The sequence below is a fragment of the Pleurodeles waltl genome, chromosome 1_1, assembly GCF_031143425.1.
Source record: "Pleurodeles waltl isolate 20211129_DDA chromosome 1_1, aPleWal1.hap1.20221129, whole genome shotgun sequence".
In the NCBI taxonomy this organism is placed as follows: domain Eukaryota; kingdom Metazoa; phylum Chordata; class Amphibia; order Caudata; family Salamandridae; genus Pleurodeles; species Pleurodeles waltl.
This window is the reverse complement of record NC_090436.1, coordinates 761,961,865-761,989,176: the sequence shown is the minus strand read 5'-3', so window position 1 is coordinate 761,989,176 and position 27,312 is coordinate 761,961,865. Positions and strand designations below refer to the sequence as shown.

The 27,312-nt window shown below is 49.7% G+C and overlaps 1 protein-coding gene across 3 annotated transcripts in view; it reads right to left on the bottom strand.

The window, feature by feature from the left end:
- The window catches only part of CNTNAP4 (contactin associated protein family member 4), a 2,124,586-nt gene that overhangs the window by 553,667 nt on the left and 1,543,607 nt on the right, over positions 1 to 27,312 (bottom strand). For all 3 annotated transcript variants that reach the window (XM_069227637.1, XM_069227632.1, XM_069227640.1), the window contains exon 12: positions 13,457 to 13,576. In XM_069227637.1, coding sequence (XP_069083738.1) covers positions 13,457 to 13,576 — 120 coding nt within the window. The remainder of the gene's footprint in view (positions 1 to 13,456; positions 13,577 to 27,312) is intronic.

Below are 27,312 nucleotides of genomic sequence, written 5' to 3'. Positions count from 1 at the left end.
TTGGGCTATCCAGGGCCTACCTTAAGGACGACTTATATGTACTAAAAAGGAGAGTTTGGATTTGGCAAAAGGTTTATTTTGCTAGGTCAAAATGGCAGTTAACAACTGCATATTTAGTCTTTGTAGTGGCAGGCCTGAGAAATGTTGCTACTTAAGTGGGTGACACAATCAGTGCTGTAGGCCCCCTAATAGCATTTAATTTCCAGGCCCAGGGCACATGTAGTGCACTTTACTTATTAAGTAAATTAAACCTGCTAATTGGAAATAAGCCAGTGCTACCATGTTTTAAGTAGAGTGCACAAGCACTTTAGCACTGGTTGGCAGTCATAAAGTGTGCAGAGTTTTAAGGCCAGCAAAAAAAAAGTCAGCAAAAACAGAAGGTCTGAAGGCACAACGTTAGTGGGGGACCACACCAAGGATGCCAGGTTTAACAAGAGTGCTCCATTTTTTCATTTTATTCATGTTGTAGCTTCTAAGTCAAAGTTGTACTAATAGCAATTTTCATAAAGCTGAACAGTAGAAAATATTGTAAACAATCTCTGATTTCAAGTTCATGGCCCCGTGGAAGATCTTGTCAAATTGGGTCCTCAATGGAGATCAAAATGCATAGGCATTGCACTGAAGTCATTGGGTGTAACTGTGAAAGAGGGTTGAGCTCTTAATTCAGGAGAGATGGACACTATGGGCCTCATTATGATCCTGGCGGTCACAAGACCACCAGATTTGCAGATGACGGTTGGACCACCACCAATGCGGCAGTCTGAGTGCCATATTTCAACCCTGGCAGTCGGGCCGCCTAGGGACATCCAGCGCCACCAGCATTGGAGATCTCGGTCTGGAGGTGCTGGCGGTCCTAGTCCGTAAGCAGCGATGTCCTGGGGGTTATGACCCCCTTCTCTGCCACTGCCATGAAAATGCTGGCAGAGAACGGGTGCATCATGCCCATACACTTGGCCTGGGCAGTGCAGGCTCCACCTGGCCAGCACCATTGCAATGTTTACTATCTGCTTTGACAGACAGTGAACATTGTGAGGGTGCTGGCGCACCCTGCGCTCTACAGCATTGCCACTGTCTTGATTACGAGCCGGAGACAATGCTGTAGGCTGTTTCCCGCTAGGCCAGCGGGCAGAAACTCAGGTTTCCGGCTACTGACCTGACGGGAAATTCTTAATGGGTCCGGCGGGGAGGTAACCTCCCTGTCGGAAGTTCACCAGACGGTAAAAACCATCCGCCGAACTCCTAATCAGGCCCTAAGTTACACTTATGCATGGGGACATACTTCGATGGACTTTAGTTTAATTGATCACAACCAGGTTGGTTTGTTTTGAGAATTTTTTTTACTTCTATGTATATTTAATACTTGGTATCACTTTGTTTATTGATTATTGATTAGGTTTGATTTCTATTTGTAATGTCTTGCTTGATGATTATGTTTGCCTCCTATCTGTAATGTCTTTATTGATTAGGCATTTAGGCCCTCATTATGAGTCTTGTGGTTTTAAGAAGCCAGACTCGTGGTGGCAGTCAGACTGATACGCTCGTGGTGGTCTGGCTGCCACATTACGACCGTGGAGGAGCCACCACGATGGTACCGCTAGAACTGTCAGGTTGCCACCAATCAACAGCCTGGCAGTCTCGGCGGTTGGAATCCGCCGGGGTGGTGTTGCATGTAGGGCCACCCTGGGTTTTATGACTCCCCATTCTGCCAGCATTTTCATGGCAGTTGTACTGCCATGGAAAGACTCGAGTAATGGGGGCATCGGGGGCCCCATGGTGGCCCCTTCACTGCCTGTGCACTTGGCCTGGGCAGTGCAGGGGCCCCCATGGACAGGCCCGTCACTCTTTCCAATGCCCGAATTACGAGCAGCGGAAAGCGCAAAGGGTGCTGCTGCACCTCCCACACTGAGACATTGCCGTTGGCTTGATTACGAGCCACCGTCAATGTTAAGGCCCTGTTCATGGCAGGGCCGGTGGGCGAAAATGCTGTTTCGCCCTCCGGCCCTGCTGTGAACTCATAATAGGGCCTGCGGTGTTCTGCCCGCGCTGGCGGTCAGGTGGCAGTACAAGTTTGGCGTGCAACTCATAATGAGAGCCTTAACGTATTCATGCTATGGAAGCACTGTAACACAAACCTAAGTTCAAAAATGTAAAATGTTTGAGAATGTGCGCAAATGAATCTAATATAGCTATGATGAAAAAAGCCTGCATGCCAGATTTTGAATTATATCAGTAAAAATGATGGTGAGTGAAGATACTGTATTTGTTCTTTACCAAATAAGAAGTTAGCATTTATTAAATGTAATAAGGTAAACTAATGTTATCCTATGGGAGAGGTAGGCCTCACAGTAGTGAAAAATTGAAGTTGAGAATTTTCACAACATGACGTAAAACTTAAATGTGCATGTCCAAAATTTTAAAATACAACACACTGGCCCTCATTCCAACCCTGGCGGTCTCTGACCGCCAGGGCGGAGGGCAGCGGAAGCACCGCCAACAGGCTGGCGGTGCTTCCAGGGCTATTCTGACCGCGGCTTTACTGCCGGTTTTCCCCTGGCCCAGGGAATCCTCCATTGCGGCGCTGCTTGCAGCGCCGCCATGGGGATTCCGACCCCCTTCCCGCCTGCCTGTTTCTGGCGGTTTTCACCGCCAGAACCAGGATGGCGGGAACGGGTGTCATGGGGCAGTGCAGGGGCCCCCTAACAGGGCCCCATGAAGATTTTCACTGTATGCTTTGCAGACAGTGAAAATCGCGATGGGTGCCACTGCACCCGTCGCACCCCTGCAACTCCGCCGGCTCCATTCGGAGCCGGCTTCCTTGTTGCAGGGTCTTTCCCGCTGGGCCGGCGGGCGGCCTTTTGGCGGTCGCCCGCCGGACCAGCGGGAAAGCCAGAATGGCATCCGCGGTCTCCTGACCGCGGAGCGGCCATTTGGCGGTGACCGCATGGCGGGCGGCGACCGCCGCCCGCCGCAGTCAGAATGACCGCCACTGTGTCTTATGGGCTGTTTAAGGACTGCCCAGAGGTGATTTAAATGTATTAAAAATGAAGATTTGGTCACACTCTAAGCGTGCTCCGGCTCACTCCGTCATCCGCCTTGATGAGCCCTGTCGATCCTGTGCCTGTTTAGTCCTCGCTTGGGCTCCTGCCTGTGCAGGAGTCAGCTGAGTCGGACGAGGGGGCCCGGACTTCGCGTCAAAGTCTTGCCGCATGAGGCCTGCACCTGAGGTCTACCTCAGGGCCCAGTTGAGCAGGGTGGGCTGCCAGTGAGGCCGCGGGAGCCTCTTGGAGCGGTGCGTTGCAACTGTGGAGGCAGGCCTGAGGTTGGAGCCGCCACCTGCCCCGATCTGTTATACTGCTGTGGGACTGCTGCGAAGAGGATGAGAGGTGCCCAGCCCCTCCATGCCGCTGGCTGAGGCTCACGCTGCGGCCCGGGGCTAAATTTCAGTGGTGGAGGAGGCCTGTGCCAGCCCGGCGCACAACAGTGGAGAGATCTGCGCAGCGCGGTACGGCCGAGCCGTGGCCCGGCGACGCCCATGCCTGCTGGCAGTGTCGCCCTGGACTGGTGGCCGACATGGGGAAGGACAAAGCAGGTAAGCAGCTGCCGGCATCACAGCAGCGAATTGATCAATTCGCCAGGCACACCGCCTCTCGAGCGGAAGGAGATCTGGTGACGGAGGCTTCCACAGCAGAGGGGGTGAGTGTGATCCTATAGGCCATCCAATCCTCGCAGTTGGCAGTTGAGACCAAGGTCGGTGAAGGAAGGGAGGATGTGGGCCTGTTGCGACAGGACCTACAGGTAGCAGTGGGTCGACTTAAAGAAGTTGAAGACCGGGTTTCCCAGGCGGAGGATGAGATTGCGGAACTCAAGGCCAAAGTTGCTCAGCTGCAGACTCGCACTGGTGAACTCCACCATAGGGAAGAAGACGCCAAAAACCGTTCCAGGCGTAACAACCTGTGTTTTGTGGGATTCCCGGAGGGAGCGGAGGCTAGCCACGTGATCGATTTCCTGGAGCACTGGATCAGATCGTGGGTCCCTGATCAGCAGCTCTCCCCCTGATTTGCCATTGAGCGTGACAATAGGTCTTTGTTGCCCTGGCCCCTTCTGGGTGGCCCCCGGCGGCCGATGATTGCAAGGTTTCTCAACTTTAAAGACCGGGACATCATTCTTCGGGAGGCAAGAGCACAACCGGACCTCTGCTGGGACAACCACAAGATCTTAATCTTCCCAGACTACACCCGTGAGGTGCAGGCCAAGCGCCGCTCGCATGAGGGAGTCAAGCAGAAGCTGCGGGCAATGCAACTGACTTACATGCTCCTCTTTCCTGTGCGCCTCAAGGTCCTAATGGACGGGAAATCATTTTTTTTTATCACCAGAGGCTGCGTGGAACTGGCTTACCAGGAAGCATTGGGTGGCCCGGCAGGCCCCCCCGGCCTGGGGGTAGCTTGCCAGTGACTGGTCCCATTGGCTCCCCAAGGGCATGGGGGTGCGGGCATACCCGGTACTGCAGGAGGAAAAGGAGCAGCCCGCACGGCATGTCGGCAGAGGAAGGTCGATCAAGCCTGACTCCCTCCGAGGGCGGCAGTACACCAGACGGTCCAGAGGAGAAGAGTCCGGCTCTGGTTGCAGAGGAGGAGCTCCTTAGCCAATCTCCCTTGCTCTCTTGAGACTGACCTGTACGAACCCCACGCAGCTGGGGATGGCATGGATGAACTCTCCCTTCCTGGCATAGGGCATGGGGTGGCGGACGGCCGCATTGCAGAACTCCGACTCAATGGAGGGGTCCACCACTCCACACCTACTATTGACACTCTGTCTTCACAGTTTTGGGTGCCAGATGTTTCTGGGTTGGAAGGATGGGGTAGGGGCAGTTGAGGGGGTTTACAGGAATGTTTATCTACAGTTTTTTAAGGTTGAGTTTGTGTTATGCTCTCCTGTGTTTGGCTAGTTGATCACGGTGTGAAGGTCAGACGGGCACACTGCACACACTACTACTGATTCCTTACTCATGCCAGAGCTGGCCAAGCGGGTTCTCTCCTGGAACGTAAATTGGCTCCTGGATAAAATTAAACGATCTGCGGTCTTTTGTACCTTCCGCTGCTTTGCTCCGTCCATACTCTTACTCCAGGAGACCCACTTGATTGGTACTCTGTGCCCTATGCCCATGAGGGGGGATATGACAGGGTCTACCATGCGGGTTTCTCCAAGGGATCTAGGGGTGTGGCCGTCTTGTTGCACTGTTCCTTGCCTATTGTGGTTGCTGTCTCCCGGTTGGACCCACAGGGACGTTACGTGGTGGTCTCCGGATAGCTTGGGGGCACCCAATCAATATCCTTAGTGTCTATGCTCCTCCGGGTGCGCTGGAACGTTTTCTCATGACCCTCAGGGATATGGTGGCGGGACTCCCCCGGGCCTAACCCCATTGAGGGGGACTTCAACTCCATCATGTATCCGGAGATGGATATCACCGGGCCTTTGTCTTCAAGCTGTGTTACGAGGGTGATGGGGCTGCTCAGATGGGTGGAGGGCCTCGGTCTCTGTGATGTGTGGCGGGCTTGACACCCCCAATACACCCACACGTCAGCGGCACACCACACTTACGCCAGATAGACCACTTTCTTGTGCCAGCCCTTGATGTACCCCGGGTGCTCTCCCATGGAGTCTCGGACCATGCACCACTCCTTCTTCTGCTGAATGATATAGACGTGGTCAGGAGCCCGGTGTGGCAGCTCATTGCCTGGTATCTGCAGGAAAGCAATTACATTCAGGCCATAGGGGACCGGCTCACTGATTACTTTTCTTTCAATCTTGGACCGGTGCCGTCTCCGGGTACAATCTGGGCTGCTTGCATAGCGACTCTTCGTGGGCAAGACAAGCATATCCTTTGTGTGCAGGAGCGTGTGCGTAACCAGAAAGTGTCGGTGCTTGAGGCCCAGGTGGTGCGTCAGGAGGGCCAACTCACCGGCCATGAATACGGCTGTCACAAGGCAGCTCGCCTTGGTTAGGGAAGAGATTAAGCACGCCACTCTCGAGACAGCGATGCATATGTGGCGGGCCTCCACTGCCCGCGTGTACAGGTTGGGGCCAAAAATGGCAAGCTTTTGCACTGGCTTGCAACTGGACCGATGACAAGCCGAGTTGTTCCAGAGGTCGTTGAAGACTCAGGAGCTATTTCCCAGACGCCATGCGAGATAGCGTACAGTTTAGCCACCTAATACTCAAGGCTCTATGAGGAGCGTCCTAGGCCCCAAGTGGAGAGGGAGGCCCCCTTGCTGGAGGAGGTGTCCTTTCCAAGGATCTCGTTGACGGAAAGACAGGACCTTGAAGAACCCATTGGACTCGAGGAAATCGGGACTGCTATATCAGAGTTGGCCACGGGTAAGACGCCGGGCCCCGACGGTTTCCCGGCAGAGCTCTACACCAAGTTTTGTGATATCCTAACTCCCCACTTGCTTGCCATGTTTGAGGAGGCTGAAAAGGCTGAGGGTTTCCCCCGGGACTAGATCAGGCCACCATAGTGGTGATTCATAAAACTAGTCCACCCTCGAGGTGTTGCTCTGCGTCCCACCCCATCTCGCTTCTTAATACTGAAATTAAGATACTGTCCACAGTTTTAGCAGCTAGGTTGAAGAGAGCGTTGACTTCACTGATCCACCCAGATCAGTGTGGTTTTATGCCAGGTGGGAGTACCAGGCATTGTATTAGGCGACTGCATGTGGCACTGGCCAATTGGCCCTCTTGACCTCTCCCCTGACGCTTCTCCTCGTGGACTTCGAAAAAAGGCGTTTGACACGGTGGACTGGTCATACCTTCAAAGGGTGCTTTTGAGTTCCGGGTTTGGGCCACGGTTTTGGGCACTGGTGGGACTCCTCTACTCTAATCCAACGGCACGGGTGCAGGTGAATGGGGCAGTGTTGGACCAGTTTCCCACCAGCACGGCTACCCGCCAGGGCTGCCCACTGTCCCTCTCCTATTCGCACTAACGATGGAGTTGCTCATGAAGCTAATAAGGGAGGACCCCCTAATTGACGATTGGGCATGGCCCGCCGGGAGGGAAGACCGCATTGCGTTATATGCAGATGATGTACTCTTGTTCTTGGCTAGCGGTAGACCAAGGGTGACACAGCTGCTGGGGCTGTTTGCTGAGGCGTCAGGTTTGATAATTAACCCCAGTAAATCTCTCTTGGTTCCATTGAGCCCCACAGGGACTGCTATGCTTGGTAGAGTGCTATTCCTATCCAATGCAGTAGTTTCTGGTATCTGAGGGGTGCAAATAGCGCTGCTACCCGAGCTGGCATGGTCTCCTAATGTTGTGCCACTAACTCGAAGACTCAAGAAGGACCTCCAGCAATGGCGGTCTCTACCCCTCAACATCCTGGGACGGATGGCACTATATAAAATGATGGTGCTTCCCCGGTTCCTCTATTTGCTCCAGGACTTACCCTACCACATCCCTAGGTGATGGTTCAGGGAGATAGAGGCAGTCGCTGGGCAATTCCTATGACACAGTTCGGCCCCCGGCTGGCTTTTCGCACCTGTCAGGGTGATGTGTGTGAAGGGCGTCTGGGGATGTCTGACCTCTATCTTTACCACCTTGTGATGCATCTACTGGTTGTTAATGAATGGTTGGGGGGGGTTGGTCGGATCCTGCATACCAGCTAGAATTTTTGACAATGGGCTATCCCGGTCTGTACGGGACGCTGTACAGTGCCCCCTGCCGCATGAAGTCCCAGAGGTGACGAGGGTGGAGCTGATGGGGTGGAGGGCTGCCCTGCGGGTGATGGGGTGGTGGCACCGTCTTACTCAACAGACTCCGCTGTGGCAGGGATTGTGGCTGGGAGAGGTCTCGGAGCTTCAGGGGTTCCATAAATGGGACCTCATAGATATTTCGCTGCTGGGTGATGTCTGGGTGGGTTTTGACATGCGGTCATTCCAGGAGCTTCAGCAGCAGTTTTCGCTCACTTGGTCCCAGTTTCATAAATATCTGCAACTCGGACATGCATTACACACGCACATTCAAGCAGGGATGGTTCTCCCTGAGTTATGCCCTGTTGAGGCTAAGACACTGATGTGCACCCTGGGTACAGGGGGAGTGTTGCACATTTATCCCACATTAGTTGTCAACACGGCACAGACGCTTGACAGGCTCCAAGAGCGGTGGGAATGGAGGGTGGGTCCGATGGAGGACAAGGACTGGAGGGGCGCTTTGATGGTCCATGACCGCCCGTCTCCGGGTGGTGCAGACCTACTTTCTCCACACGCGCACCTCACTCTCGACAGGTTGCATAGAGCGGGCCTCCTTCCCCAGGCTAACTGTCCTTGTTGTGCTGGCCCTAGTGCTGACTTTTTTCATATGGTGTGGACTTGCCCCCACATTGAAACCTACTGGCAGGCGGTGGTAAAGGAGATCTCCAGAGTCCTACAGGTGGAGGTCGAGGTTGCCCTGTTGCCTATTTTATTGGGAGTTCTTGATGGGATGGGGTCCAACAGAGCAGACCAGTCATTTGTGGTGATGTCCTGTTTAGTGGCCAAAAGAGACATCGCAGCGAGTTGGAAAGCAGAAACTGCCCCCGGCGTAGACCGGTGTGCCCAGCAAGAAAAACTGGTTTATGAAGCGGGGGCTGTCTGGCCAAGCATGACAGAGTGTGGGAGAAGTGGATGGGGACCTGGGGAGATTGTGCAGCAGGCATCTCTTCAATGTAGGAATGTTGTGCGCCTTGTCTTTGACTACTACGATGGTTCTTTGGACCTGTGCAGTTTCGGTCTGCATATTGTAATCGTGCCCTGTTGGGTTTTATGTTGTTATATAAAACTAATAAAATTGCTTATAAAAAATAAATATATGATTTAGCCTTGCAAAATGTTCATCTGGCCAGGTCGAAATGGCACACACACAGGCTCTTCAATGGCAGACCTGAGACATGTTTAAAAAGGCCACTTGAGTGGGTGGCACAATAAGTGAGGCAGGTCCACTAGTAGCATTTAATTTAGAGGCCCTGAGTACTTGTAGTATCATTTTACTAGGAGCTTACAAGTAAATTTAATGTACCTCTTGGGTTGAAGCCAATGTTACCATGTTTAAAGGAAACAGCACAAGCACTTTAACACTGGTTAGCATTCGTAAAGTGCACAGAGTCTTAAAAGTCAACACAAATTAAATGGGTTCAGAATACAGAAGGGGTGAAGGAACAATTTTGGGGGGTGACCCTGCAGACAGGGCCAGGTCCAATACTTATCATTTTGGAATAACTGACATACTGGAATTCTTCATTTTTGCAGCCTTGGATAAGCCTTTCCTTGATTAAATACAAGTAGGCTACCCTTTGAGTTGTACAATATGTTCTTGTGAGATGTATGTTATTTTGGTATTTTATAGGAAACGGCTATGATAACAAAATACCAATTTCCATGAAGTGGTAATAAGGACTAGGTGTGGCCATACCAGAAGGGTCTACTATTTCAGTGTGCTACCCTGAAAATTAATATTGAGTCCATTATAAATGGGATCTATCATTTTTTTTGACAAACTTCATATTGACATGATGCCATTGACAGCAAATGACATATTATGGAGTTGCCCTCTCCATAAATCATTTTTGATTTATGTGAACTGGGATTCAAATGATTAATGTATGCATAAATGTATGTATGATATATTCATGACCAATTTCTATCACAAATGGCTTGAATGTTTTCAGGCCAGTACATTCACTATTCTTATCACAAAAAAGCTCCAAATCTGACATTTAAACATTTGGATGTTAAAATGATTTATCTTTTTTCTCCACTAAAAAATATTTGCCATGTTGGGAAGTACCTTCTCTTAGACCACTGACTATATGGAGATGTGTGTTTCAAGCCCAATTTTCACACCAAATTCATTTTTTATGGCTCTTACACATATGTATGCAAAATGATTGTCAAAAATGTCAAGGTTTGTTAACTCTCTCCAGGTGTTCACTACATTCTAATACTGCTGCTTGTTCTCAGGGCAACATCCATTTCACATGCATATCACTAAACGTTTAACTGCAGAAAGTCTTTCACACTTTTGAAAGTCATATATTTTATCAGGTAGATGTAAGGCCTGAATATATCCTGTTTTGAGATGTGCATATTTAGCACCTGATTGGGATCTTGGCTGAGGGGTTACTTCCTCACAAGCATGACAGATATCCCATCTACCATATTACAATCCCATTAAAGCCTATGGGGATCAAAGTACGGAGGACGCAATATCATCACATTTGTGACGGAGTAACCCCTCAGCCGAGATCTCAATCAGACCCTTAGTCTTGTGGGCCCCTTTCTCTTTGCCATGTTCAGATTTTTAGTTTTGCTACTTTACCAAAAGGAAAGTACACAGTATCTCTCTGGTGCCTTGGTCTTTCTCAAACACAGAGATGATCTAGCACCCCGGTTCATAACCTTTTGACGGGGGGCCACACTGAAACACTACTGGAAACTAGGGACCTCTGCCTAAGCAATTTCTTTGATTTGAACCTCAAAACGATGCACAAAACAACAAAAACAAGCGTAGACTACACAAATACATGAATTATTAAATGTTTTATTCAATTCACAAAACAAAACATACAGAAACATCAAATGTTTTATTTTAATTGGAAGGTTGGAGTTTTTAAAATTTGTGGTTTTTATGTGATTTCTCAAATAATTATTTTTTGTGTTTAAAGCTTGCTGTCTTTTTCCACACATGTTTACCCTGCCACAGATTATTCTGAGTATGCCAACTTGATTTTTAGCCTCCAGTATCGAAATCAGTCTCATGTACAGACCATTTTAATATTTTTCATTTTACATGTTGCTTTTTTATGTATATATATATATGTCCAATCTTTAATTTTGTAAGCAGTCACAGTCCGTCAGAGTAGCCTACGCGAACCCCAAGGGGTCAACGAATCACAGGCTAAGAAACACTGATCTAGGGCAGTCCGAGATATGAGGAAATTACACCTTTGATTCTCAAAGCTATTAATTTTATAGATGCAATCTGTCAACATAACCTATCCAACAGCTTGGGTTTTATATTAATTATCAAACCTTTAACTATCCACAGATCATCTAACAATTGTTAAATGCCTCGTTTTCAGTTTCAAAAGTTATTATTGCTTCCATCCTAAACAGGCATACAACAGCTATAAGGCCCTTGTAAATACCTGGTTAGATTAGTACTTTGCATAATGGATAAACAATAATTGAACCAACAGCAAAAGATTTAATCTGTAAGGCTAACAAGCAGCTATTATTACCTCACCAATGAGGAAACTATTATACTGCTGGAGAGAGTAAGTTTAAAATGTGTATTTCTGGCTCAAACATTCTTCTAAGAATGTGCCAAGGTAGGTAAATGGTATCAAAAACACAAGGCCATCAAGTTATATAACTCTTCTGAAGTGCAACTCTTGGGTGTTCCAAAGTCACAATTCATTTATAGAGAGGCATTCCGGGGGCTTACTTCTACACAGTCCCAATAGGCTTTTTCAGACAATTTCAAAGTGCTAAAGGAGTATGGGCCACATTTACAAATGTCAAGATTTGCGACTCACAATTTGCAAATCGCACCACCTGATCTACAATAGTGTCACAGACACTGTTAGTGATTCCCAAATGGGTCGCAAGGGACCAGCCTCATTAATATTCATGAGACAAGCCACAATTTGCGACCCATATGGGAATGGCTGGCACTCACAAGGATGCTGGCCTCCTGGGGTCAGCAGAGCACCATGTTTGTGACTGCTTTTTAAATAAAGCACTTTTTTTTGTTTTGTTTTTAAATTGCAGACCGTGTGCATTAAAGTTACCCAATCACAATTTGGGCTTTGTACATCCCAAAAAACATTTTTCTACTTGCAAATGGGCCGATTCTGTGAATTGGCCAGTTTGTGACTAACAAATGCTTTGTACATGTGGCCCTATGTTCTTCTTTTTCACAATTTAGGAACCTCAACAGTTCAGTGGTGGCACACGTGTGTGATGTTAATGATAGCATTGTTTAAACACGAACAGTAAAAAATCCAGTTCCTTTTTTCAGCATGACCAACATATATCAAAGTAATCCCCAAATAAAAACCCTGAATGTTATTTTTAGCTCATATGAATTCATCTTGAAATCCTGAAGCATTTTGAGGCATATTTATACTCCGTTTGTGCCAAATTTGCGTTGTTTTTTTCGACGCAAATTCGGCGCAAAACTAACGCCATATTTATACTTTGGCATTAGACGCGTCTAGCGCCAAACTATGAGTAAAGAGCGTCATTTTTTTGCGTGAACGCCTTCCTTGCGTTAATGAGATGCAAGGTAGGCGTTCCCGTCCAAAAAAATGACTGCAACGCAAATGCGTCGTATTTATACTCCCGGGCAAAAATCACGCCCGGGAGTGGTCGGGTCAAAAAACCCCGCATTTGCGCCTCTTTTTAACGCCTGGGTCAGGGCAGGCGTTAAGGGACCTGTGGGCTCAAAATGAGCCCACAGCTGCCCTCCCATGCCCCCAGGGACCCCCCTGCCACCCTTGCCCACCCCAGGAGGACACCCAAGGATGGAGGGACCCACCCCAGGGACATTCAGGTAAGTTCAGGTAAGTATAAATTTGTTTTTTTTTTATATATTTTTTTTGGTATAGGGGGGCCTGATTTGTGCCCCCCTACATGCCACAATGCCCAATGACCATGCCCAGGGGACATAAGTCCCCTGGGCATGGCCATTGGACAAGGGGGCATGACTCCTGTCTTTACTAAGACAGGAGTCATGTAAATGGCGTCTGGGCGTCGTTAAAAATGGCGCAAATCGGGTGGAGGCGATTTTTTTGCGTCAACCTGACTTGCACCATTTTTAAGACGCCCTAACGCCATTTTTCCCTACGCAGGCGCTGCCTGGTGTACGTGGTTTTTTTCCACGCACACCAGGCAGCGCCGGTCTGCTTGCGCCGGCTAATGCCATTCAATAAATACGGCGCCCGCATGGTGCTTCAGAATGGCGTTAGCCGGCGCAAAAATGTTTGACGCTAAACTGCGTTAGCGCAGTTTAGCGTCAAAAAGTATAAATACGGGCCTTTATTCTTCGGTGGGTCTGAAATCCTTACTTTGATGAATGTACACTCTCGCTCTTAGAGGGTCAATTTGATAATATATTGAGCAGGCCCATTTTACAAAAAGAATTATTCATGCTATTTGCTTGGTTGATGCCCTACATGTTTAATACTTGAGAGAGACAAGTGGGGCAAATTACTGCAATTATCAACGTTGTTCTAAAAGTTATGACTCACCTCAAATACACCGAACTGCATGCTTCGGCTTTGTTTTGTAATTCAATTAGTTTTTTCCATGCAGTACCCATAAAGAAATCACAGACATGCATCTGAAAGTGGTGCTATTAATATGAACACCGCATGACAATGCCTACAAACACAGCACGATGTTTCAAGCAAGTTCATCAGCTTACCTGTCATATTGCAGTACACAAGGAACGGTCCCAGGGGCCCACTGCCATCAGAATCGATATAATAGAAGCCTGAAGTACTCCCTTTGTGCTTATAAGCTTCGCACGACTGCTCATAGATGGCTGCAAGAGAAGCGTTTAGATCGTCAATGGAATGACTTTATTGTGTTTTTTATTTGTGTTCAAGGGGAATCGTTTTCTGCGTGAAACCACAGCATCGCGCATCTATTTCCATTTGTTCAGAATAATCTAAAATGTATGTTGTCAGATACAAAGGTCTGTGCCCAATTCCAAGTGTCAAAATAATTGAGGCTTTGAGGCAAAATGGGCAAATACATGTGGAATGCAATTACTTAATGGAGAAGCAAAAAATGGGGAACACAGAGACGAGTTGTTACTTTTGGTATAGCCAAGTCAAGTCTAATCTCTGTCCTGGGAAACCTTTATAATATGAATGTCACCTGACATAAAACAATGGCTTTCCTTGCGGAGCTTGACATGAAAGCACAGGAGCAGAACCTTTTAAGCGTAATTTTCATTCTGCTACATTTAAAAGGGTATTCTCAGACAATAATTATAACATATCGCACCCGAAAAATGTGTTTGTCACTTCTCCCTACAATGTGACAATTGTCAGACTAATCCTATCATTTAGCCGGTTTATTTAATCAGCAGGCCTCTGCTGCTGGATGACTGCAAGTATATTCTTTAATGGTCCAATGAATATCTGTTAAAGGGGCTGAGTCCTGTTCCTTTCTAGTGCCACTGTGGGAATCATTCTTCCACTATATTCATATTTTAAAATCTTTAACCCATTTAGGGTAAGTGCATGCTATCTGCGCAAACTGTATTTAAAAGAATGATCTATAAGTGCACATTTTACCTCATTCAAAAGTTGTGGATTCTGGTGTTTTAAATACAGAGGGACGACCACATATGATATGAGCACATAAAGGCAGATTCCGTTTTTTTAATTAAAATAACATTTTCGGGTTTTATCTTTAAAGCGACATTTATGTCATATGGGTAAAGATATGTTAGCAATCAATTAACCGCAATATGGGCGGAGTAAGTCTGCGGGACAAAATGAAAATGTTACAAACCGAAGAGAGGGGCAAAACCAAACTTCATTTTACGAATCCATATATGCTAATACGGAATAAGTACAAAGTTGGCGAGCCCAATAATCCATGGGCGGAATTTTACCCAGAATTTCTCATTCTAGTGTTATTGAAAATGGGGCACTCTCAACTCCTCCATAAACACTACAGGTCCAGATTTATCATACTTTCGAGCAGAGCAATGCAGTAAGCCACCTTGCTGCCCTGAGTGAAAGGATAAGGGCAGGAATGCACTGTATTTAACATTATATTATACATTCCTGTCCTTTCCTTGCACTGGCACACTTCTAGCAGCCTAGCGCCAATGGAGGCACTATGTACCATGGTGCAAGGGTGTCTGCATTGGAAGCAGGATTGTTTTTGTGCAGGAAGGGAAACCTTACTGCAGAAAAACAATCCTGAGAGGCATTTCCTTTTTCTATGTGTGCTTCAAAATGCAGCACACATAGAAAGAGGAAAAAATGAGGAGAAATAAAGATATTTATCCTCATTATGCCTCCCCTGGTGAGGCGTAGCATTCTGCCACATTCCCAGGTCTACGTCTAATGGTAAACATGGGAATGAGTCAAAATTGATGTGTGGACATGTGCAAAAATCCACGCTCCGCCCAAAGAACGCCTCTCAGAGGCGGAGTACCACAAAGCAGCCATGTGCACTGCCATGTGTTACTCCACATTTATCAAGCCATGCAGGGCCATGCAAGGTGGCCTTGCATGGCTTGAGAAATCAGATTTTAGAGTTGCGTCTCCCTTGTAGAATTTAGGATTTTGGCTATTAATATGTGGCAATGGAGCTTCCACACGGATTCCCTCGTGTTTTTGCTTTGAATTTGACCAAACATACAGGCTGATTTCAAGGACCAAAGCCTCCAGGTAAAATACTCAGAAAAACAGAGTTGCCAGAGGTTGTGTAGCACCTTAAAGAGCAGTAAAATCTGACATCTCCTGAGTAAAGATTACCATAGGACTCAAGCCATAATGAGAGCATTACAGACTTGTTCACAAATGGAAATATCTGTGTATGTTTTCTACTTTTTTGTGTTATCAAACCACAAGTTTAATTTTACTTAATTTTACCAATAGTAATTTTAGAACTGCAGAGACTCCACAGTAGGAGCGAGGAACTTCACACATAAAAAGAAAAGTGTTAGTTTACCTTTGTAAATCAGGCCCTTAGTATGTTCGCTCTCAAAAGACATGGAGGAATAAGCAGACAGCAACAAAATCAGTCAGCGGTAAAAATGAAAAATAGCTTTGCATCAGTTCCTGAATTTCAAATTATTAGCATGTTCACAAGTATCAAACCAGTTCATTTTTCATGGAGATGGTCATAAGTAGCTTATAGATAACCCCCTGTATAATGACCGCCGTATAGCAAGCCTCATGCGTGAATCTGTGAATCAGCACATCAATGAGCACTATCACCCTCATAGAAAGCTTATAAAGTACTGGTTGATTATTGGTGCAAAATGCTATTATCCTCGAGGAGACCCTAGACATACTACTTTTTTTTGGTTGACTGTTTACTCTGGGTGAGTTGGTAAAAAAACTTATGGTACAAAGCACCAAGGCCTATCAGGTATATACTGGAACCCGAAACTAAAATAATTTGATCAAGAATGTTGAGGTTCTATTTCTTTCTTTTCAAAACCTACATCGAGAACAGATAGATTAATGGGCACTCAAACAAGATGTCACCTAGGGAATCAGCCAGCATTGCTTTATATATTCTGGCTGGGTTCAATAGGATTCTGTGGTGCACCAATACATTTATCTATTCTAGGTTAGTAGTACTAATAACAATGACACTCTAGTCCAGGCCATCTCTTTCTTGAAGAGGCATCATATTCTTAATCCATATACCCTTTACTCACTTGGAAATTAAACATGTGTTATTATGAAGGTGCTTGCATGGCATGGAATATATTTGGCCAGCTCTGGCTCAACAAAGTAACTTTTCATCTAACTTTTTCTGATTTTAATTTGACAAATTTTCTTTCATTTCAAGCAATGCTGTTACTTAAATCTACCAAGTGTCGAAAGATTGGCCCTTAAGCAGACTACTTTATGGCTTGGCTAGAGACAGAAAGAGCAATTGCCCAGATTATCATAAAAACTATTATACTATTCATACTTTCCACAGGGCCAATTGATCCTATCTTCCAATCTTAGGGTTGCCCCACATGACCCTTTTCAAAAAAGAGCTTAATAATAAGGGCAAATTTGAAAGAAAATACACCAACCACCACAGGTGTAACTTTATACACCCCTACTGGGTAGTGATAGTTAGGATCATGTTTCCTTAGAAAAAGCATTTTTTGACATGACAATATTTTGGTCCAATTTGACAAATCTTCTCAAAAGTTTCCCCAAAAAGTACCCCAGTGATTCTTATTGTGCACGGAAAGCTTTGGGGTGCTCTGTCAAGCGCAGGGCTAAGAAAAATGGGTTGGGGGGTGCAAAAAAGTTGTGTTTCTCGCGTTAATTCCCATAGGACTTTCAGACACAACTACAACCCGAACCATTGGATGGAATTGCACCAAACTTGGCACAAAGCTAGCTTTCGGTATGCAGATTGTGATTTCACTTATTTGGTGCAAATCCAATCAGTAGTTCTGGAGATATTAAAAAAAATGAATATCTTTGGTTGCAACGAATTTGCGAATAATGACAAGCTTGTGCAGGGAAATGCACAGCTCTGATTAGCTGTCAGCACTTCAAACCAGGAAAAATCTCAATAAAAAAGAAAAAGGGTGCTGGGTAAGGACACCTTGAATTCTTAGCTTCGGGGACTGCACCAGAGGAAAAAAGTTTTTTTTTTACAAAAGATTTTGCAGTGAATTCGCGGAAAAAAAACCCCAAAAAAACAAGCATGAGCTTCCACACTTGTTTATTTTTAAAGCCCCAGGCCAGGTCCTGGAGGCATTTATAGTTTTAAAAGTGGGGGTCTCCTGGCCCTCCCACAGCCCTGAGGACCACTCTCTGGGGCAATTTTTGTTATATGTTTGATGGGATCACCACCTCCCAGGGGCAAAATGCTTTTTATGCGTCAGCCCTGGGGACCACCACCTCCCTGAGGCATTATTAAATTCAATGCAGAGAGGGTTGTGCCCCCCACTGTCCCAGGACCGCCACCTCTGGGGCACAAATTACAATGAAGTGTGGGGTGGGCCCTGCCCCCCACAGCCCTAGGGACAACCACCTCCCCAGGGCATTATTAAGATTGAATGAGAGGGGCACAGCCCCCTATGGCCCCCTGCCTGGGGCAAACCAGATTGTTGGAGGGAGGCTGCGTGGTCCATCTCATGGAGCCAAGAGTGGCCCTGGAACTGCTAACCCCTAGGGCCGGCTCCTGATATGTGCTTGGATGCCCTCCCCCGGGACGTAGCTTTTTGCTTTAGCTTGGTGAGAGTTGACCACTCCCACCAAGCAAAATCGAACATAACTCTGCTTTCTGACAGCGGATCCTGTTAAATAAGTCCCACTGCCAGAAAGCGGAGTTTTCATCTGTCTTCCCTGCAGGCAAATATGCGTGCAGGGAAGACATATGGAAACATTGTTCCAGCAAGCAGGGAGCTGCTATTAAAAGGAAAACAAAAACAAAAAAACTTGTGGCCTAATGGTCAAGGTCTCAAACCCTCTGGACACTGGAAGTTGAGACTTCTACTCTAGGCGTGTCTGTGCTAATTTCCCTCCTTTCATTTTTTTTTAAACTTCAGACATTTAAGGCTCATACTGAAAGGTGATCTAACACTTTTTAATTGATAAATATATTTTTTATTTCCAATTTGTCCAGAAATATCTCATTCTAAGTATATCATCGATCAAAGCCTAAAAAAACTCTCTATTTCTTTCCCTAACTTTCTCTCTCTCTCTTTTTCAATCTCTTTCTCCCAATCAAACACCCACTCAGACTATTACGCACTCACTCACAGACCCACTCAGGCACTTTTGCACCCACTCACAGCCCCACTCAGGCCCTCGTGCACCCACTCACACCCCCAGTCAGACCCTGATGCACCCACTCACAGACCGACTCAGACACTTGCACGCCCACTCACAGATCCACTCAGACTCTCACAACCCCACTTACAGACCCAATGACACCCTCATGCACCCACTCACAGACCTGTGCAGACCTTGACACACTTGCTAAGACACTGATGCCCGCTTACACCTATTCTCACATCCAGAGAGATGGTCTGCAGCCAACTCCCACTGCGCACGGCCATAGGGCAGTTAGCAGAGTAGGGTTGGATGGTTAGGGGGGTTGGCGGCAGAGAGTGGCTGCAGGCCAGGCCTTGTGGGCAATCCCTGTTGCGCACGAGCAAAGGCCAGTCAGGATGCAAGGTTGGGTGCTTATAGTGGGTTGACCTCAGGGTCCTAAGGTGACTATGGTGGTCATTACAACCCTGGCGGACGGTGTTAAAGATGCGGCAATACTGCAAACAGGCCGGCGGACAAAAAAAGGGAATTATGACCCTGGCGGAAACCGCCAACAAAGACAGCCACTTTAACACACCGCCGGCCACGGCGGTACAGACAAGCAGCGCAGCGGTCACCGCCAACAGACAGGTGGAAGACAATGTACCGCCCACAGTATTACAACAGTCCAATCCACCACCTTTTCCGAGGCAGATTCACCGTGGATAAAAACACGGCGGAAACAGTTACTGCAATGGGAAAACGCTCACCTGAACACATCCCACGAGGGACGAGGACTTCATGGAGACCGAATTACACATTCTACCGGCCCTTGTATTCCTACTCATCTACGAAGTCCAACAGCGGCGCGGCCGAAGACAACAGTGAGTACTGCACCTACGACATGGGGGAGGGGGAGGCAAAAGGTAGGGGGACACCCACGAAACACCCCCACCCTCACATATTACAACATACACACCAATGCATCCACAAAAATCACAGTAACAACCCACAATCCCCCCGGAAGAATGCAAAGACAAAGCAAAATCAGTTCAAACATTGTAATGTATCAATATAAATGTCTGTCAAAAATATACAGATATATAAGAAAATCAGGCAGAAATATATACATTACGAGAAGTAGTGCAGATATGCACATATCAATGTCCGTGCACCACTAGTCCAAAAATGCATGGGTGAGGCCCACAAAAGATACCTGTACACAATCGTAGAGAACACTGCTGGGTCAACAGATAGAAATACAACAGGCACCTCAGGGGGAAGGGAAGGGGGGGCACCTCAGCCAGATGACTGCAAAGCCAGATCCACGACGGGGCTCCATGCCCATTGATGTATCCTGGGGAGTGCAAAGCCACAGTCTCTCAAGTCTCTACAGTGGGTGGCTTGCCCACTGTGCCATCCTGGGGAGTGCAAAGCCACAGTCTCTCAAGTCTCTACAGTGGGTGGCTTGCCCACTGTGCCATCCTGGGGAGTGCAAAGCCACAGTCTTTCAAGTCTCTACAGTGGGTGGCTTGCCCACTGTGCCATCCTGGGGAGTGCAAAGCCACAGTCTCTCAAGTCTCTACAGTGGGTGGCTTGCCCAGTGTGCCATCCTGGGGAGTGCAAAGCCACATTCTCTCAAGTCTCTACAGTGGGTGGGTTGCCCACTGGACCATCCTGGGGAGTGCAAAGCCACAATTTCGCAAGTAGATAACATCCGCCAGTGGCTCTGGGGGCGACTGGTGCCCAGACTGGATTAGTCTCCCCGTGAAAGTTCCTGTCCCGTCACTGTCTCAGCTGCACATGGGATAAGGATGCTTGATGTGGCGGTCTTTTAATTCTTACCCGGTGCATGCCCTGTTCAGCGGTGCTTTGCCATGGCGGTCTCTGGACAGTTCAGCGGTGCTTTGCCATGGCGGTTCTGGACTGTTCAGCGGTGCTTTGCCATGGCGGTCTCTGGACTGTTCAGCAGTGCTTTGCCATGGAGGTCTCTGGACTGTTCAGCGGTGCTTTGCCATGGCGGTCTCTGTACTGTTCAGCGGTGCTTTGCCATGGCGGTTCTGGACTGTTCAGCGGTGCTTGGCCATTGCGGTTCTGGACTGTTCAGCGGTGCTTTGCCATGGCGGTCTCTGGACTGTTCAGCGGTGCTTTGTCATGGCGGTTCTGGACTGTTCAGCGGTGCTTTGCCATGGCGGTCTCCGGACTGTTCAGCAGTGCTTTGCCATGGCGGTCGCTGGACTGTTCAGCGGTGCTTTGCCATGGCGGTTCTGGAACGGGCATTGGTGTGTGGCATGACGTTCCCTAGACTGGGCATTGGTGTGTGGCATGACGTTCCCTCATAGCCCACCTGGGCTGTGGCAGCCGGGGCCCTCCTGGGCACTGACTCCGGTGGTGGCTGTGGTCTCCTGACCAGTGACGATACTTGGGCCCTCCTGGGCTATGACTCCGGCGGTGGTCTCCTGACCAGTGACGATACTTGGGCCCTCCTGGGCTATGGCCCCGGCAGTGGCGGTGGTCTCCTGACCAGTGACGATACTTGGGCCCTCCTGGGCTATGACTCCGGCGGTGGTCTCCTGACTAGTGATGATACTTGGGCCTTCCTGGGCTATGACTCCGGCGGTGGTCTCCTGACCAGTGACGATACTTGGGCCCTCCTTGGCTATGACTCCGGCGGTGGTCTCCTACCAGTGACGATACTTGGGCCCTCCTGGGCTATGACTCCAGCGGTGGCGGTGGTCTCCTGACCAGTGACGATACTTGGGCCCTCCTGGGCTATGACTCTGGCTATGGTCTCCTGACCAGTGACGATACTTGGGCCCTCCTGGGCTATGACTCCGACGGTGGCGGTGGTCTCCTGACCAGTGACGATACTTGGGCACTCCTGGGCTATGACTCCGGCGGTGGCGGTGGTCTCCTGACCAGTGACGATACTTGGGCCCTCCTGGGCTATGACTCCGGCGGTGGCGGTGGTCTCCTGACCAGTGACATACTTGGGCCCTCTTGGGCTATGACTCTGGTGGTGGTCTCAGGACCAGTGAAGACGGTGCTGGCGGTGGCGTCTCGACCACCGGGAATGATGCCGCCCTTCTCCGCCGTGATACTCACAACAGGCTGGGCAGACTTCCTCTGGCCCTTCCACACCTTTGGTGGAGTCACAGCTGACTCTCCAATCCCCTTGGGACCCCTGTGAGTTGTTTTCCCACCAGGAGACTTCACACGGTCCTGTCGTCCACTTTCCAATTTCAGAGCCTTTACAGGGTGTGGGCTGCCAGTGCCTCGGCTCCGGGTCATACTGCCTGGACTGGTGGACGGAGCACTCCACATACCTTGAACAGGCACCACTGGTATTGGAGCCCTTTTGGCTGAGGCGCTACGACGGGACTGATGAATTGGAGGTGGGGGTGGGGGCAAAAAGGTAAACTTTACAGAGGGACAGTTTCTGATGAACACTGGGATGGGTAGTTGGAGGGGGTCTGGGAGTGGAGGAAGAGGAGGTGGTTGTAGGAGGTGTCACTTTAGGTGTTTTGGGTGCAAGTGCAGGTACTGGAGGCTGTCGTGAGGTGGATGGATGTTGGGTGTGTGGTTGCCGGCGTTTGTGTACTTTGGGAGGGGGCGTCACAGACACACTGGGAGAGGACACAGGGGACGTGTAAATGTGAGTGGAGGTGGTGAGTGCAGGTGAGCGGCTTGTGGTGCTGGGTGTCCTGGTGCGATTCTTGGTGCCTGTAGATGTGGTGCATGCAGGTGTGTGTGTAGACGAGACTGGGAGGGAGGAGGGAGAAGAGGAGGAGGGGGACACAGTGGAGGCAGTGGATGTTGCTGTGTCTGTATGTGGGTGAGGCTTGCGTGAGTGCCTGTGGTGTGTGTAGTGCCTATGTTTGCTTGAGCTACTTGTGTGTGCTGACTTGTGTGCATGCTGGTCTGTAGTGTGCTTGGGATGGGCTGGGGTACAGGGGATGGGGTCTGGGTGGAGGAGGTTGGAGGGGGGAGGCTAGACACAGGGACAATGGCTGCCATAAGTGCTGAGGCCAGAGATTGCAGGGTTCGCTGAAGGACAGTCTGACCAGAATGAATGCCCTCCAGGAATGCATTACCATGTTGCAACTCTCGTTCTACACCCTGGATGGCATTCACAATGGTAGACTGCCCAACAGTGAGTGACCTAAGGAGGTCAATGGCCTCCTCACTGAGGGCAGCAGGGGTGACTGGGGCAGGGCCTGAGGTGCCTGGGGCGAAGGTGATGCCCACCCTCCTGAGTGAGCGGGCACGGGGCGAACGCTGAGGGGCTGCTGGGAGGGCGGTGTTGGTAGGGGAGGTGGCGGCTGTACCTGTAGAAGTGGGGCGCACAGATGGTGCTGCCACCACAAGGGAGCCCGCATCGGCGGACGAGTCTGTGTCGCTGGTTGGTGATCCTGTGGCCGACATGAAGCTCCCCTCGCCCTCCGTCCCACTGGTGCATTCAGAGTCCGTGGTGTGGCCCTCCATGGCCATGTGGGATGCAGCTCCCTCGTGCTCCGGTGCCACTGTACCTCCGCCTGATGATGCTGATGCACAAAAGAACATGGAGAGCACAAAAAGGGGGTGGGGGAGACAGAAGAAGAACAGGTTGAGTGCATGGCATACCGCTACAGTTGGCGGACAAGACAGACACAGCAGCCCCCTGCATTACGCCGTGCTCCTGGCCTCTGCATATGCAATTCCTGGGATATGGCCTACATGGCTATGGTGGACATCTGCACACATGGATGCCACACGGGCAACTATACCTGTACTTGGCACTCTACTGAGGTGGGGTAGAGTGCCACATGGGCTGCATTACAGAGGGGCCTAGTCTACGTATTTATGGCTGGCCTAGGTACACCCATAGGCCTACTTCCCCACCCAGATCCCTCTACTGCGCGCAAAGTCCGCAGAATGAGGTTGTACTCACCCCCTTGTGTCTGCTGTGATGCCCTCAAGCGCCCATCCAACTCAGGGTAGGCCACCGCCAGGATCCGGAACATCAAGGGGGTCATGGTGCGACGGGCACCCCTCCCACGTTGGGAGGGCATCCCCAGCTGAGTCTCCACTGTCTTCTTGCTACAGCGGCGAATGTCCTCCCATCTTTTCCGGCAGTGGGTGCCCCATCTCTGGTGGGCCCCCAGGGTCCGGACCTCCTTGGCAATGGCACGCTAAATGTCCCTCTTCTGGTGGGCGCTGACCTACATGACATGCACAAGGGAAGACGAAAAGTCATTACCAACTGCACCATCGATGTGAGTGGCTCCCTCCCTACTCTAGCCATGTGGCCCATTCATTCACATGCATTAATGTTCCCTGAACTCTGCACCCTTCCCTCTTACAACCAGCCCTCTCCACCCAGGCCTAGCCCATACAACGTGCTCCCTGTGTACTAACCTGTTGGTCTGGAGGACCGTAGAGTAGCGTGTACATGGGGAGGACCCCGTCTACCAGTTTCTCCAACTCCTGAGCAGTGAAGGCAGGGGCCCTTTCCCCAGACGCAGCAGCCATTGTCGCTTCCAGACCGAGGTCACAGCAGCACTTGCAGTGTAGGTCCTCCAGAAAATGGTGGTGATGTCCGCGGCGGTGCGTATCATCACCGCCGGCGCACCTGTTCATTGGCTCCTGGGACCCATAGGGTCCTATGTTAACCAATGCAGCATTGCGCCGCGGTCTACGACCGCCTACCACGACGGTGTGCAACGCCAGCGCAGTTACCCCACAATCCCATTGTCCCAGTTTAGAGGTCAGGCAGCTGCCATTTCAGGGGCCCACATGGCTTCATTTACTTCTGCGTTACACATAGCTAGGCCTGCACTCAACACACATACAGGAAGGGTTTTGTGTTTGGTGTAGTCTTCTGTGTAACTGTGGGTACATACCTGGAGGAAAATTGACTTTATCATCGCTGTTGTCCTTCGTAGGCGCCGTCAGCTGGGACATGTGAGAAGATGGCAGAATCCTCCTGTGTACTGACCGCTGGTGGAACTGTTGACAATGGAAGAGCGACATGTAATCGTCACCTACAGGTTTGACCGTGTCACAATCCAGGAACTATGTACCCAGTTGGAGCCAGACCTCATGTCACCAATCCGCCATCCCACTGGAATCCCCCCTGATGTGCAGGTGCTGTCAGTGCTCCATTTCCTTGCAAGTGGGTCTTTTCAGACAACAGTGGCCATGGCATCAGGGATGTTCCAGCCTATGTTTTCCAACATCTTGTCCAGAGTGTTGTCTGCCCTGCTGAAACACGTAAGGAGATACATCATTTTCCCTGAGGTGGAAGATTTTCCTACAGTTAAAGGTGACTTCTATGCCCTTGGACATATCCCCAACGTCATAGGTGCCATTGATGGGACCCATGTAGCTCTGGTCCCCCCCCCCCCACAGGAGTGAACAGGTGTACAGAAACAGGAAGAGTTATCATTCCATGAATTTACAGATGGTCTGTTTGGCAGACCAGTACATCTCCCAGGTTAATGTTATGTTCCCTGGCTCAGTGCATGACGCCTACATCCTGCGGAATAGCAGCATCCCTGATATGATGGGTCAACTCCAGAGGCACCGTGTATGGCTATTAGGGGACTCTGGTTACCCCAACCTTTCCTGGCTATTGACCCCAGTGAGGAATCCCAAGACCAGGGCAGAGGAACAGTACAATGAGGCCCATGGGTGGACTAGGAGGGTGATCGAACGCACCTTCGGCCTTCTTAAGGCCAGGTTCAGGTGCCTCCATATGACAGGTGGTTCCCTATTCTACTCACCGAAGAAGGTGTGCCAGATCATCATCGCCTGCTCGATGCTTCATAATTTGGCTTTGCGACACCAGGTGCCTTTGCTGCAGGAGGATGGTCCAGATGACAGTGTTGTGGCAGCTGTGGAGCCTGTAGAGCCTGTGGACAGTGATGAGGAGGAAGCTGAGGAAGAAGAAAACGACAACAGGGAGTCAGTCATACAGCAATATTTCCAGTGACACACAGGTGAGAACATTTTCAGTTTTAACATTACATTCACTGTCACACGTCTTCCTCTATCCTGTGTGTAATTTATTGGGATTATTTGGTAATTGAGTTGTTTCTTTCCATTACGGTTTCACAGGTGTGGTTACCAACGTGTGTCATCTACTTGCATCCTTCAAGGACTTTTGATGTGTGACATTGGTATGTTGCCTTTACATCTCACAACGCATTTTGACACTGTCATAGATATTACATTTTAACAAATCATAGACTGACTCCAGATTGTTTTGTGTTTCAAGGGTGTTTATTGAAGTGCTCAGAAATGGGAGGGGGTTGTAAAATGAGGATGGGTGATGGCGGAGGAATGTCCATGGCAGAGTCCAGTCTATTAGTCTCACAGGTGCACTGCCCATATGGGCATAGGAAGTGGAGCTGGGGCAGTTCAAGTATGGACAGGGTAACAAAGTGGGACAGTGGGGGGACAATCAGGGTGGTCTCATTTCCTGGCGGGGGTCTTGCCATCTTGCTTTGTCCTGTTCCTGGCTCTCAGGGACCGCTTGCGTGGTGGGTGTCTGTCTGCAGGGGGTGGGGTGCTGGTGTGGTGGTCCTGTGGCGGGGCGTCCTGTCCACTAGCGCCAGCAGAGGTGGTGGGCAGTTCATCATCCATGCTAGCGTCAGGGGCCCCTTGTAATGCCACAGTGTCCCTTCTGGTGTTCACGAGTTCCTTCAGCACCCCTACGATGCTGCCCAGGGTGGAGCTGATGGTTCTGAGTTCCTCCCTGAAGCCCATATACTGTTCCTCCTGCAGGCGCTGGGTCTCCTGAAACTTTACCAGGACCGTCGCCATCGTCTCCTTGGAGTGCCACGGTGTCCCTCAGGGTCTGCCCTCAGCACCCTTACGATGGTTCCCAGGGTGGAGCTGATGGTCCTGAGCTCCTCCCTGAACCCCAAATACTGGTCCTTCTGCAGGCGCTGGGTCTCCTGAAACTTTACCAGGACCGTCGCCATCGTCTCCTGGGAGTGGTGGTATGCTCCCATGATGGAGGTGAGGGCCTCGTGGAGAGTTGGTTCCCTTGGCCTGTCCGCCCCCTGTCGCACAGCAGCCCTCCCAGTTCCCCTGTGTTCCTGGGCCTCCGTCCCCTGGACCGTGTGCCCACTACCACTGCCCCCAGGTCCCTGTTGTTGTTGGGGTGGTGGGTTACCCTGGGTTCCCTGTAGTGGTGGACCCCGCTGATTGACCTGTCCTGGGTACGGAGGTTTGGGCCCGCTGGGTGGGTGCTGTGCTGGTGTTACCAGAGGGTGGAAGGTCAGTGTTGGGCTGTGCCTGTGCAAGGGGAACCGACTGTCCCGAGGCCCACGATGGTCCGGGCTGATCATCAGGCTCCAGTAGGGCAGAGCTGCTATCGTCACTGTGGGCCTCTTCTGGGGGTGGAGTGGTGTTGTCTGGACCCTCTGGTATGGTGACGGTCCTTCGTGTTCCTGCAGGGGCATAAGAGCATGATTATTGCATTTGTTTGTGTGATGGTGTGCAATGGGTGGGTGTCTGTGTACCCCAGTGCAAGCATTCCTGTGTGGGGGCTTGTGTGATGATGGTTAGGGGGTTGTTCTTGGTATTTGCAGTGGGCATGCTTAGGTGATAGGTGTCCAAGCTTAGTTGTGTCATGCAGGGCTTGGTGTTGGGATGTGTAGTTTGTGTTATGAATACATTAGTGAGGATTTGGGGTGATAGGGGAAGGGGTGAGGGTGGGGGTGTGTGATAGCATGCAGGTAGGGTGGGGAATATGTTAGTTAAGATTTGACTTACCAGTGTCCCATCCTCCACCGACTTCTCCGAGGCCCTCTGGATGGATGATGGT